At 34.6% G+C, this 15,086-nt stretch overlaps 1 protein-coding gene across 6 annotated transcripts in view; it reads left to right on the forward strand.

The window, feature by feature from the left end:
• BEND6 (BEN domain containing 6) overlaps positions 1-13,891 on the forward strand; it is a 39,709-nt gene extending 25,818 nt beyond the window's left edge. For 4 of the 6 annotated variants that reach the window (XM_004673592.2, XM_012724089.1, XM_012724091.1 and 1 more), the window contains 4 exons: positions 4,869-5,089; positions 6,274-6,466; positions 7,310-7,446; positions 12,598-13,890. In XM_004673592.2, coding sequence (XP_004673649.1) covers positions 4,869-5,089; positions 6,274-6,466; positions 7,310-7,437 — 542 coding nt within the window. In that variant the 3' untranslated portion in view covers positions 7,438-7,446; positions 12,598-13,890. Of the gene's footprint in view, positions 1-4,868; positions 5,090-6,273; positions 6,467-7,309; positions 7,447-7,633; positions 7,751-12,597 lie in introns of those variants that run through there. The other 2 variants (XM_012724094.1, XM_012724099.1) reach the window with 2 other exon arrangements.
• The last annotated feature ends 1,195 nt before the right edge of the window (positions 13,892-15,086 follow it).

The following is a 15,086-nucleotide window of genomic DNA, read 5'->3' on the forward strand; positions in this document are numbered from 1 at the left end:
GGTCTAGGTTAGTGCAGCACTATTTAGAGTAGCCAAGTTAGGGAAGCAACCTAATTGTCCAACATGAGTAGATTTAGAAGATATGATATACAATGAAATACTATTGAGTTGATATACACACATATATATACATTTATATAATAAAGATTTATATTTATAAACAGAAATATATAGATATAGATAGATGAAATCTTGATAATTGTTGATAATATGGGTAGAACTGGAGGGAATTATGCTAAACAAAAAGTGAGAAAGAGAATGACATCCCATTTACAATTGCAAAAAGATGAAATAGGCCCTCCCTGATGGTGCAGCAGGTTAAAGCACAGCACTAAGAATCGAAAGCCACTTCCGCATGAGTTCGATCCCCACCTGCCCCAGAGGTGACCACATGGTGCGGCAGACCTCTCCTGACCCGCCCACTGCTCCCCTCAGCAGTGTACTTCTTGATCTACCTGTTCTGCTCTCCACTCTGTCTCTGGTGAATCCTCTCACTGCCCCTGTGCCTCTGGCCTGTACCCCAGTTCTGTATGCACAAATAAATAAATCTTTTTTAAAAAAAAGATGAAATAAATACCTGCTAGTAAACTTAACAAAAGTTGAAGGGCCTATACATCAAAAACTATAAGAAACAGTCAAAGGAAATAAAAGAAGGCACAAAGAAATGGAAGGATATCCTGTCTTCATGAATTAGAGAAAACAAACATGGATAAAGTGGTCATATTACCTAAAATAACTCACAGGTTCAATGTAATACCTATCAAATTCCAATGACATTTTTTCAAGAAAATAGAGAAATTATACAATTTATATGGAACTACAACAGAACGCAAATGCCCAGGGCAATACTGAGAAAAAATAAGAAAAATGAAGGTATTATACTCTCTAGCTTCAAATTATACTATACAGAAATAGTAATCAAAAAAATATCATATGGAAATGGAACAAAAACAGAAACTTGGACCAATGGAATAGAACAGGGAGTCCAGATATAAACTCATACAAATATGTACAAAGGAACAATGATCACAGAATGGAGAAAGGTAAACCTCTTTAACAAATGGTACTTGGAAATTTGGACAGCTGAATGTCAGAAAAAGAAACTAAATCCTTTCTAAAGTCCATACACAAAAATTAATTCAAAAGAAATTGAAGACTTGAATGCAAGACCTGTTCTTACATAGATGATATACTCCTGGACATCAGCTACAAAGAAGTACTTGAGGATGCAACTCCAGAGCAAGGGAAACAAAAACACAAATTAAACAAATGGGGCTACATCAAACTAAAAGGCTTTTACAGAGAAAGAAGCCATCATAAAAACAAAAAAGCAACATACATACCAGGTAAAGATACTTGCTCATCACACATAGGACAAATGAGATTTTTGAGTTCAAATCAACAACAATAAAACAAACACCCAATTTAAAAAAAAAGTGGACAAAGGACCTGAATATGCTCTTCTCCAAGAAGATATTCAGATGATCCACACACATGAAAAAAAATGCCCCACATTGCTTTTTGTAAGGGAAATCCAAATCAAAACCACAAGATATTACATTGCCCCCATGAGAATGACCTATATCAAATAAACTGGAAGCAACAAATATTGGAACAACATAGAAATTAGAACTGGATATATACTAAAAATACCCCCTCAGCAGGTGAGTGGACATATTAATTATGGAGTACCACATAATAAAATATTTATCAAAAAGGAATGAATAACAGACATACCCTATGACATGCATTGAATCACAAAATATGTAGAACAAAATGTTAGACAGAAAAAGGAGGATATATATTTTCATTTATATGGAATTCTAAGGCAGATAAAATATAACTAAAAACATCATATCAAGTTCTCCTTGGTGATGCAAGGAGTTAAGTCTCAGCACTATGAAGCTATCTGCAGCCACTGCAGCATGAATTCAATCCCCAGCCAGGTAGCTGACCCACATGGCATGATTCAAAAATCACTCATGATTCAAAAATCACTCATGACCCACATGGCATGATTCAAAAATCACTCATGATTCAAAAATTACTCATGACCCACATGGCATGATTCAAAAATCACTCATGTTAATTAGGAGCTGCACAACAGACCTCTCCTGAACTGCCCACTGCTCCTCTCAGTAGTATTTCAGTAGATCTGCCTGCTCTGCTTCCCACTCTGTCTCTGGTGAATCCTCTCACCCCCTGTACCTCTGACCTACACCCTAACTCTTATATGCATAAATAAAATAAATTTTTAAAAAGACAGAAAGAAATCATACCAGTGGTTGTCTATGAGGTAAATCTAGGGATTCACTTAGAGGGACAAGAGATAATTTTCTAGGAATATGCAAATATTTTATATCTTGATGGGTATGTCTTAAGTGGGTATAAAGTGGATATATACTATTTTCAAACTCATCCCCCTTTACCTACTTAATTTCTTCTCAAAATTTATATAAGGTCTTACCTTTGCTCCCATGTAAATTAGACCACAAGAAGTAATATTTTCCAAGAATGTCTAACAAAATAGGCAGAGTATTCATATTATAGAATTCATTGGAAGTAGAATCTTGATAAAATGCCATGGATACAATACGGTGCTGATTATGTTTTATATATGTGTATATGTGACTATAAAAGTGCACAGGTGTGAAAGCATGTATGCCAATGACTGTGAACACCTTTCATAATTGGAAAAGACAGTAAATACTCATGAAGTCACACTTGATATCAAATTCCCCTTTTTTTCTACTTTCTAGCTTTTGCCATCTTGCAGTTCCTCAAATATAAACTTGTATTTCCTACGCCTATAATGACCTGTCCTTCCCTTAACCTCTTTCAATTCCCAGTCAGTCTTTGGCTCTTAGATCAATCTTGATCACTTCAGGATGGATCAAGCATTTTATGCGTCACCTTTGTGGAACCTAACAATTGTATCTCAATGTATCGCATATACATTGAGTTAGCCAAAGTGCAAGGTTAAGGGTACTGTACTCTAGATTGTCAAGCCTGCCTAATAATAATTCTATCTCCAATAGAAGTTTGGGAGTTTTCAAAAATCACTCATGTTAATTGGCAGGAAAAATATCACAACAGGAAAAAACCTGTTATACCCATGGTTACATTTATTATAGGGGAAAATGAAAATTTGAAACAGTCAGAGGAGATATATTGGGCAGAAGCTGGATGTTCCAGTGTCCAAAATTTATACTGAAGCTTAATTATGTAGGCATGGTTGATTAAATGTTGTTGAATTCTGTTTCTAAATCTCTCTGACTTTCTGACAAATTTCTAAGAGTGCTTCTAATGGCACCCTATGACTATTGGGTGTGATGGTACCCACCCTGAGAAACTCCTTAGTTTTAACTATCAGGCGTGGCCCATGGGGTAACCATGAATAACAAAGACAGTCATTTTATTACTAGGGAAATTTCAATTCTTTAGAGGTTACTTCCTGCTTGGGTGAGGCAGGAAGTCTTTTTTGAGCAAGTCAAACTCTTACTATACAGTATGGTTATATAAATAATGCCCTCAGCCCCCCTGGTTCCAAAAGGATCATATCTTGTTTTGCTGCCACTCCCATCCCTCCCACCTAACATACTCGTTGGCAAATGTTAGAGCCTGCATAACTTAGTAATTTATAGCAAGGAATCAGGAAAATATGACCTTATATGTTGGGCCTTCTTTTCATTAATTGGGTTTATTTCACAGGTAATTTAACCTCTTGTTAACTGTCCTCGTCTACAAATTGGGGGGGGGGAATGATAATACCTGTCTCAGAGTTATAAATAAGAATTAAAAAAATGAACATTGGTAGAAATATCCAAATAGTGTCTGGCACAGAGTAATAGCTAAATATTTTGTATTATTAAATGCTCAATACATAATACTAATTGAATATGCAACTGGCACATGAGAGGTGCTTCACACATCTTTTATTTGAAGTATTGCAGAATCTTTAGTAGATATTAATATAGATAATGACATATTCACTTAGACATATCATCAATAGGACTGACTTTCAGTTCTCAAATAAAATTGTATTCTAAAGATTATAGCTCATTGAGAAATTTATGAAAAAAGTCTCAGTCTTTTTGCCTCTCTAGCAGGCAGGACCCTCAACCATAGAATGAGAAATTGAATTAGGGTTCAAGGTGTCTTCCAACTCCAACAAAATGTTATTTGTCCTTAGGAAACAAACTAGATATAACAACAGAGAAGACCATTTTACATGGAGGCATGAAACCTTTGAATGTGTAAGTTTCCATTTAAAAAAAGGAACAAAGAAAACTTTTAGTTGATTAACAAAATTCATCTAAATATGTGGAAATTTAGGTTTGAAATGTGGCAGTGTATTTTTACTAATTTGATAGAATTTGATTCCTAACAAATCACATGCAGAAGTCATAGAAAATTTATTTTAATCTATGAGAAATGTCACTTAAACTGAACTAATGTGAGTATTTGGAAGGTGATAATAGAATCAGTAATGTTTCCAAACAAGAGATTAAACACCTTCAAAGAACTCAAAGAATACTATTAGCAGTCAGGGCAAAGAATCAACTTAAAAAAAAACTCTCAAATCTGTTATGAAGTAAAATGTATTATATATACACACATATATAATATATATTCAAATGCAATAACCAAATGTTTTAAAATTGATTTATTATTAAGGAAATGTTAAAATTATTTAATAATAAAAAATAAATGTGTTCCAATCACTCTTTAACCACGTTTATTTTCCGAAGACAACACATGTTAATAACTTGTTCCACATTTTTCGATGCATAAACACACAATTAAAATATGTGTGTTTGTTCCTGTTTTTAAAAGTATTTGTAAATTGTTAATTTTTGCCATTTTAGTGTTACCACAGGCAGTCACCCAGTTCGAAGAATTGGTTGGGATGGCAGAGGCCCTCCTTAAGGGTGGTGGAACCATGCCTACAGCGGCATCAACCCTCTGGAGAGCAACAAACAACTCCTCACCAGATTCATTTGCTTCAACGTGCAGTAATTCTAATTCTAATTCCAGTTCACCCATTTCCCTAAAAGCTGAAGAAGAGCATCATACTGATGAGAAACAGGTCAGTAAAGATTCTCAGGAATGCAGTTAAATATGAAAATTAAAATAAGTGTACAAAAGGATAATTGTTTATCAAATACCTTCAGGTAACTATCATTCAGAAACATAGCTTTCCAATTGCATAACATGATATTTTACAACAAATTTAATATTTAACCAAAATAAAATTGCAGATAACGACAAAGTTGGTAAACCATGAAATTCTTAAGTAAATGACAGATAACTATGCATTAAGGATTATAAAATTGTATCATTAAAAGAAGATAAATTTCAGCCTCTTCTTGATGGTTACACAATTCTTTTTCTATTTTCCCATCTCTCTTTATCAAGAAACAGAAGCTAAAATTATAAATTTCTTTGATTAGGTATTAGCCTCAGAATATGTGCCTTAAAAGCAATAAATACTAACATTCAACATTTTTGACTCTTAGTGTATCAGTTTCCTAGTGCTGTGTAACAGGTTACCACAACTTAGTGATTTATAATAAGGGAAATGTATTATCTCAGCATGTTGATCACAATTGTGGTAAAATCAAGGTGTTAGTAGGTATGCTTCTTCTGAAGGTTCTGTGGAAGCATCTGTTTCCTGCTCACTCAGTTTCTGTGGTTGAGAACTGAGTTCTCTATTTTCTTGCTTGCTGTAAACCGGTAAGCTACCACAATCCTTGGCTGATGGCCCACAAGCAGTCTTCAATATCAGTCCCTTTCACTCTTTGAATCTATCCTTCTTCTATTTCCTTTTCTGGACTGCACTTCTGTCTCCCTCTTCTGCATTTGAATCATGTGATTAGATTGATTCCCACCTGAGTAATCAAGAATAATCTCCTCAACTCGGGATACTTGAATCACACCTACAAAGTTATTTTTGTCATGTAAGACAACATCCATACATTCTAAGGACTAGGATGTGTATATCCTCAGTGGGCCATTATTCTGCCCACCATATTTAGCAGAGGTGTTGAGAATGGAACTACTCCTTAAAGAACCAAATCTAGATTACATGACAAGCATTTATATATACTCTGGAGCAAATGCCTCATGACCTTTGGCAATTATCTTAATGATAACATGTAACTGTCACCTCTAAAATATAAATTATATGTTTTCTGATATCTTAACCCAGTAATATATTTTTCTCCAGAAATTACTTTCCTTTTCTTTCCAATCTCAATTTTTATTTTTTAGTTCAAGATTGAAAAATGGCAGATTGCCCGTTGTAACAAGAGCAAGCCTCAGAAGTTTATTAATGATTTAATGCAAGTACTTTACACAAATGAATACATGGCCACACACAGCCTGACAGGGGCAAAATCTTCTACTTCAAGGGACAAGGCTGTAAAACCAGCAATGAATCAGAATGAAGTTCAAGAAATTATAGGTGATAATCTGATTGCATTATACTGTCATATGAATTTGAAATAATTTAACATTCAAAGTTAAGTTCTTCTTTTGTGGTCTTTGTTTCAATTTGTTTCCCATGGAATAAAAATCTCACAATAGTCCCAACTTCTTATTAAATGTGGAAAATTTTTATAGTAGCAGTGGTTATTGAAATAAAAGTAATTTTTATATTGCTGGAAAGTTTGGGTTCATGAAATGCATGACTTTACAAAAGTAAATCTTCAAAATCCTTACGAAATTTTAGTAACAGTGTATATCTTATTTTCTTTTTACTTATTTTACTCATTCTTATTTGAGTTATATCCCCAATCTTTTACTTTAGATAGAGGTTAATTTAATCATCCTATATATGATAATGAATCTCCTTAAATGTCATCTAGAGTAGCAAATTTTTTACAAGTATCCAACAATATTAGGGAATCATTGAATCTGAGGTCTCTTTATTTTAATAATGTGGTATTTCTTAGCTGCAAAGATTATTTCAATTGGTGTTGGAAATGTATAAAAATTTCTGAACATTTTGGATGAGGGTATTTATAGTTTAGCTCAAGCGCAAGCAGTGCCAAAGGAAAGCAAATATATATGTTCTAAGTTATAATAGAGACCTTCGTTATCTCTCATTTTTCTTTCAAAAACCTAACTTTAACTTATCTTTTTAATATCTTATATGTGTTTGGGCTGCTTTTGTTAAATGGAGACAAAATTTCTATGTAAATTGCTTTATTTTTTATCTCAGTTCATATCTTAAGAAGCAAAGGCCTCATAAAGTGTTTTGTGTGTGTGTGTGTGTGTGTGTGTGTTTTATATTATTTTTTAACAGGAGTCACAAAACAGATCTTTCCCACCACAGATGATGTTTCCATTAGGAGAATGATAGGGCAAAAGCTAAACAACTGTACCAAGAAGCCAAATCTAAGCAAAAATCCTAACTCTCAGGATATTAAGTAGTTCCTTTTGGTAAGTCTTTTAAATTTTCACAATTATTCAATATGGCAAAAAAATGTAATGCTTTTATCTGAAGAACAGCATTTTCTCTGGCATTCATATGCTAGAAAATACTGTGAAATGCTAGTAGGTATTTCTGGGGATGAAGATTTATATATGGAAAATGCAAAGTCCAGTTATACAGTTTATCCTTTCCCAGAACCTGTCAGATACTTTGATACCCTTCAACAAGCCCAGTGCACCAGAAATCTCTAAAAGGGAATATGGTGCTCTCCCTGATAGCACAAGAGTTTAAAGCGAAGCACTGTGGCGCTATCCTCAGCCACTGCAGTACCAGTTTGATCCTTGGTCAGAGAGGTGACCCACATGGCGAAGCAGACCACTTCTGTCTCACCAGCAGTGTACTTCAGTCAATCTTCCTGTTCTGCTCCCCACGCTGTCTCTGGTGAATCCTCTCACCTGCTGAATCCCTGGCCTATCCCCCTGTTCGTATATGCAAAGATGAGTGAATCTTCCAAAAAAAAGTTTAAATAAATAAAATAAAAGGGAATATGTTTTCAAAATATGTTTTACTGACGTACTCTTTTTTTCTTCTCAATGAACACATTAACTTGTGGGGGGGGGGACGGGGGTGTAGAAAGAAACCCAAAAGGGACACACTACAATCTAGCAAGTGTTTCTCTAGAACAGGGTAAAAACATACACTTGGAAAATCTTGCACCACATCTCTAAGACTGAATTTGAACTCTAAACACTGGTTCATTTTGTGTATTGGAGGTTTGACTGCCAGCATCCTTCATCTGCCTTCTCATTGTCTTTCTTTTTTTATCAGTTGTTAGTTTGTATCTGTTTGATAAGGATTTTTTTAAACAAAAATGTTTGTATTATACTAAGAAAAAGAATAGCCTGTTTTTTAATGAATTCTGAAGTCAATATGCTTTATAGTCAGGGCCTAACCTGTGAAGTTGGAATTTTGTGCTTGCTTTAGCGACCCATTGTCTAGCGATTTCACTTGTGCTCACATTTCCTTTCTATTATTTATCTGGAAAACATAGGTGGTTTAATATTTTAAGTGTGACTGGAGTAGAAGGAAAATGCATAAGGATGAGTCCAATACAAGTACCCCTTTCTTATCTTTTCATTTTCTCTACTTTTCCCTTTGACTTCCATTTTGCCTGTGTTCCACCTAACTCTAGCTACTTTTGAGACAGCTTGTCTTTTCTTTTTTATAGATTTATTTATTCGTGCATGCAAGAACTGTGATACAGGTAAGAGATACAGGGAGTGAGAGGATTCACCAGAGACAGAATGGGGAGCAGAATAGGTAGATTGACTGAAATACACTACTGAGGGGAGCAGCAGCTGGGACAAGAGAGGCCTGCTGTACCATGTGGTTCAGCTCCTTGGATGCGTACAGCCTCATAGTGCTGTGCTTTAACCTGTTGTGCCACCAGGGAGGGCCCACAACCTCTTTTCATCTGGCTCCTGTTTTAAATGGAATGTGGAATTCTGTGGAATGCAGTAATTCCCCACACCCTCCCTCTGCCTGTTGCCAACTTTCATTCCCATCCTCCTGTTAGATTCTTTACTAATTTGCTATACCGCTAAAGTCAGCCCTGATGAGACTCAGAATATTCTATCTTCCTAAAAATACCAAAGCCCAAAAACACTTACAAAAACCACAGTGGGATTCGTTCTATTGCACATACATATTGTAGACTGACTTAAGGATTTAGAAAACATAAAGATATTTGCATGCATTTTCTAGAGCGTCAATCTCACAACTTACCAATTAGGAGTTTACTGCTTAAAATAGCCCTCATTACTCCTCATTTTGACTTCAGACTACCTAATTTTCCTCATGTATAATGGCCATATTCCCTTTGTGAATGCTTTATAGCCAGAACTCCAAACTATAAGCTTATCTTTTGGAATACATTATTATATTTCATGGCTCTGCAAAGCATTTTAATAGGCTAACTTCTGCCTTCTTAATGTCTTCAATTGCTAGTGGTGGGTATTGAACTCATCTCTGCCCACATTAGCAGGAAAGTGTTGAGGGAATTAAAGTTAAAAACTTTTTATTTCAAAAATAAAATACATTATCGAAAACAAAAAAAAATGAAAATGCATACCATAAAAAGTGAAGTAAAATAAAAGTTCATCTGCAATGATTTAAAATGTTTTCAATACAGCGTAGATGGCACTATTGTTTTGTTATGACATTTTTCATATACATCCTGTGTTTAAGAACTCAAAAAATGAACAATTATTAAATAAGTAAAATAAACATGAAACTATTAAAAGATGTAAATATTTAACAGAAAAAAACTTTTTATTTCAGTTTTGAATATACTTGTCAGTAGTAGTCTTCTTAAATCATCTGGCCATGGCATTAATTGAAATTGAAAAAAGGAACAAACTTTTGCTGGGAACACAATTATCTTTTGGTGCATCTGACCCTGAACCTCACTTTGTAATGCAAAGCTGTCTGAAATAAAAATGCATACATTTTGAATCAGAAGTGAAGATTAACACTAGATGGAATTTTATTTTTAACTGGTAGACGTGTTCCATTTGAAGTGGAGCTAAATCCAATTTATTTCAAGACTAAGAAAATAATCTGGGAGTCACACAAAACCAAGTTCAGTCATGTGATGAATTAGTCATGTGATGAATTAGTCATGTTAGCACCATCTAGTGGAATGCTCCTGTTTTTCCCTGAGTCTTTCGACTCACAGGAGCATAGTAAAGTTGACTACAGTGGTTCAGGAAAGCCATACACCTTCCTCACCAGGCTGCCAAAATATTCTTTAGAAAAATATATTTTATAAATTGTATTGCATTATTACTAACATGAATATTAGTACTTCAAATTCATGCAGGGTTCTACAAATCTGTATGCAACTAAGAAGTCTACCAATTCCCAATAGTGGGCACACTGTGCCTTCCCCAAAGTGCTGAATTCAGGATTGCCACTAGTGGTCTGGACTTAAATGAGCAATAATTTCTCAGCTCACACTTATTTCTGTGAAGGTCAAAGCTGAATTTCATCCTTCTTTTTCGTGTATTCTTTCTCATGCCTGTGACTGATCTCAAGTTCCTGCAACTCACAATTTGCCAAGACCTTGCCAGAGCCAATCTTCCTGGCATTTCAGCACTTCTTTTTTGTAGGAGCTGAAAAAAAATTTGTAAGAATTACAGAATATCACTCCGTGGTAAAACAGATTTCTGAAATTTCAAAGCTATCGCTGTATGTATAATCTGTAATATTATACATGCATATATTATAGCTTAAAGATAATCTAATACAGTGGTACTCAAATGCGGTGGGAGGGATTTTTGTCCCCGTTTCCCCTGCCCACAGAGGTTGTTTAAAAACGTCTGAGGAGGGTTTGAGTTGTCCCACCTGGTGGTACTACTGGCATCTAGTGGACAGAAGCGAGGAATGCCGCTAATCAGACCGCAGTCAGAGAGGTCAGCCTCCCACAGCAGACATTATCCAGCACCGAGTACCAGCTGTTGAAAACCCTATTCTATTATGAGGCCCTAGTTTTGGATGTGAAGCTAAAGCCTACAGAGATTAAGTGAATGGCCAGAATCATATGACCAATGAACCAAGAGTGAGCCAACAATAGTTATCCTTTGTATTTTTTATTTTGTTAGTCATGATTTCTTCTGGGATTAATAAAATGTGCGGTTACAGTTTACTTTATGGAGTTGAAATATACATTTGTAGGGACTATTTACGCAGAGAAGAGTTGACTATTAACCCAGTGATGAATTTAAATGAGTCAAGGGGTCCTCTTTCCTGCAGGGACTTCAGTCTGTGTTCTTCAGGTCTTCAGTGGGTTAAGTGAGAAACACTTGCATTGTAGAGGGAAATCTGCTTTACTGAAAATGTACCTATTTAATTGTTAATCTCATTTTTAAAAATACCTTCACAGCAACATCTAGATTGGTATTTGATGAACATCTGAACACCATAGCCTAACCAAGTTGACACAATAAAATTGAATGTTTCAGGGTAAGAGTCTGATTTTAAGGCCCATTACACTATTAATGATTGTGTGGCATTTGGGAAGTCACTTAACGTCTCTGAACTTAAATTTAAACAGGGATATTAATATAAACTATGCAAGAGCTAGGTCCAGGATTTGTGGAACTTGATGTTTAATAGAATTTGGAAAACCCTCTTTAAGAAATGAAATGCAGCCCTCCCTGGTGGCACAGCGGGTTAAAGCACTGCACTAAGAAGCTTAAGCCACTTCCTCATGAGTTCGATCCCCACCTGCCCCGTAGGGGAGGAGATCCAGGTGGTGTGGCAGATCTCTCCTGACCCCCCGCTGCTCCCCTCAGCAGTGTACTTCGTTGATCTGCATGTTCTGCTTCCCACTCTGTCCCTGGTGAATCCTCTCACACTCCGCATCTCTGGCCTGTACCCCAGTTCTGTATGAATAAATAAATAAATCTTAAAAAAAAAAAAGAAATGCAAAATTATGGGTATATAATCAGTTTACAACTCTGCATATTAATTTAAAATAATAAATCACCATCACCCTGTTTATAATTAGAGAAGAAAATGTGATTAATAGAGAGTTGAAATAAAAAAAGTTACTAGATTATGGCAAATTTTAGAAAAATTTTAAATGTATGTGGCAATATTGCTAAGTTCTTTGCTTTGGAAAGAACCCCTGTAAGTTAGTTTTATTAGCTTCAGAGTAATTCTGCCATTGACCTTGCTCATATATTTCTTTAGGTTTTGAAAGATAAAGCAGACTTGGGCAGCACCTGATATTTCAAGAATCGATAAATTTTACTGAAGAATATCACAGTTGTTGACAAACTTTTAAGATAGTTAATGAGTGTGTAACAATGATTCATTTTGCCTTGTGTTTGAAATTTTATGCCAATTTTAATCATTCAAGATAAAAATTAAAGTGAAATGTTCTAATTGTTATCTATGCTGGAATTTCTCTAAACAGGCCATAAAGTAATTCCTAAAGTGCCTCAATGGAAATTTATACTTTTAAGAAAAACTTGTAGTAGACAAAATAGGGAATGCATACAACTTTTAGAAATACTATATACATTTATTCAATAAATCAATTTGTTTAACAGATTAACATAAATTTGCTGTTTTTTGAAATATGCTTTTGATAGATAACATAGGTACCTGAAAATGTACCCTCGGTTCAATACTGACATTGGATTTTGTTGGAAAATCTGCAACCTCCCTGGCCCTGAACAGAGAGATCATGACTGCCTGTGAGATAACTGGGACATCGCTGGGCTCTTCTGATGCGGCAACAAGATTGTTGAAGAAGCTGCATGTAGATTCCACCCTAAATTCCAGTCAAAAAAGCATGCAGAATAGTGACTTTGGAAATATGCATTTCCCCACTCCAAAATGCTTTTCTATGCCGCTAACTTAACAGGATAGTGAGAGTTTTTATCATAGCAGCAAAGACTTCAGTCCTTAAGATCCATCCTTGTACTAAGCAATCATAATACATTTATGGTTACCAATAACTCCCCATTTTAATGTTCGGATTTTCAGAATAAGAACACATTTGGAAAAGTAAGCAGTGAAATAATCAGTGTTCAGACATAAGAACAGCAGAGTCAGCATAGACTCTGATAATCATAGCTAACCAAGTAAGGATGTCTTTGCAATAAAATTATTCTGTTATCTAAAAATGTGTAGTAGAACTATGAAAGAAATGAGAACAGCAAGACATTTTCATTTTAATATTAAACTACTCTGTCAAGGTCCTGAAAAATAAATAAAACCAATTTGTGATTGTCAAAACAATGTATTGGCTTTTAGAAAAATCTTTGTTTCCTTTTCATGTTTCAATATTTTACTGCCCAAAATATGTCAAGTAAGAAATGTGATATAAAACATCAGTCAAGAATATCCTTTATTAACTATAATATTCTATGCATTTGGTTGGTCCTATTGTTACTCTGCTTAGTTCTAGTTTTTAGGTGATTTTTATTCATTCTTATTTTCTGAAATATGCTTTTTATAGATATTATAGGTACTTGAAACAAAGGACCTTCAGTTCAAAATCTAACATTGGATATTGTGTCAGAAGAAAGAAAAAGAATTGAAGGCAAAAGTATTTAGGTTTGATAAAACATACAAAAAGAAAAATATCATATGAAAATAAAACATTCTTCGTCAAGAGACTTCTCTGATTTCAGAGCATCACACATAGCTAATCTGCAGTACCAAACACCGGTGTATAAGGATGTATTTCAATTTCGGAGAGAGGATACATACAATAATTACACAATTCAGTCCTGTGGACCCAGGGAGTATTCCATAAGTGTTGCTTGATAACAATGTTGTTGTACAAAACAAATATTCTTAAGGAAGTAATTTATGTCGACATTTACTACTTACATATAAATAAATACCATCAAAAACAAAAAGTATTTGCTTGTTTCTTTACGAATATGTGTGGGAAAATCCTTGTCTAGGCTGATGGCTACCCACACATTGAGGCACTGCCATTGAAATTTGACCATGTGTCTCTGGATTGTCTGATACAGATCCATGTTAGGACTATATGTAAATGTCCAAGGGAGTTAAACTTTTATCGAACAAGAATAATCTTATTTAGTTATATTATCTTCTTTCAAAAAACTACTTCTTGTTAATGTTTGCCTACTAGTGTAACAAAACATAATCATATTATGTAACTAGAAATCCTATTGTCCTTCTTTGAGTACCTTGAGATAAGCAGATTTTTTATATAATATAATAGTTTATTTTTACATCATTTGTACTTTTTTTATTTTCATTTCAATTGTAATCCCCATGTGTTTCCCATCACCAAGTCACTGTGTGCCATCACCATAGTCCAGTGCACTTCTCTCCCCCCACCATTTTTGATCCCATTCCCCACTCCACCCCCATAAAATGTGTCTGGTATATAGCTGTTCATTATTCTTATTATTTTCTCACCTGATCCATTATGCTCCTGCTATGAGCGAAACCATCCGGTATTTTTCTTTTTGTGTCTGGCTGAGATAAGCAGATGTTTTATACAAAATAGAATATAAGTATATTTATGCAGACTTATATATATCAGTTCTAAATGAAATACAAATTTAAAATACTAATGAAATTTAATTGAATATCTAAAAAGCAATAGATATACATGAAGTTGTATGTATATATATGCATGTTATATATTCATAAATGTAACAATACAGAATATTTTTATATTAAATTTCTTTATTTGTATATATGTTACATCAAGTGTAGTCCACATAGAATTTCCAACACCAATTCTCCAGTGTACCATCACCGTAATCCCTTCTACTCTTCCCACCCCCGTTTTGATCCCTTTCCCTCCTCTTCTGCAGAAAGTCTCTAATTTATAATTGTCTGATTAATTTAGAATATTTAAAGTAAAACTGTTGTTCATTACAGAAAGGGAGATTTATTCAATAAATGATACTAACCCAACTGGTGAATGAAAAATAGTTAAATTATGTTCCCTTTTCAAACCATATTTCATAGAGTACTACATTTAGTAAAAAGTAAAGTTTGAAGGCACATGAAAAGACAGGAGGGGGCTCCCTGGTGGTGCAAGAGATTAAGTCTCAGCACTATCAAGTTATCACCAGCCACTGCA

Source organism: Condylura cristata, unplaced genomic scaffold (genome assembly GCF_000260355.1).
Source record: "Condylura cristata isolate star-nosed mole 26May11 unplaced genomic scaffold, ConCri1.0 scaffold00001, whole genome shotgun sequence".
Taxonomy (NCBI): Eukaryota; Metazoa; Chordata; class Mammalia; order Eulipotyphla; family Talpidae; genus Condylura; species Condylura cristata.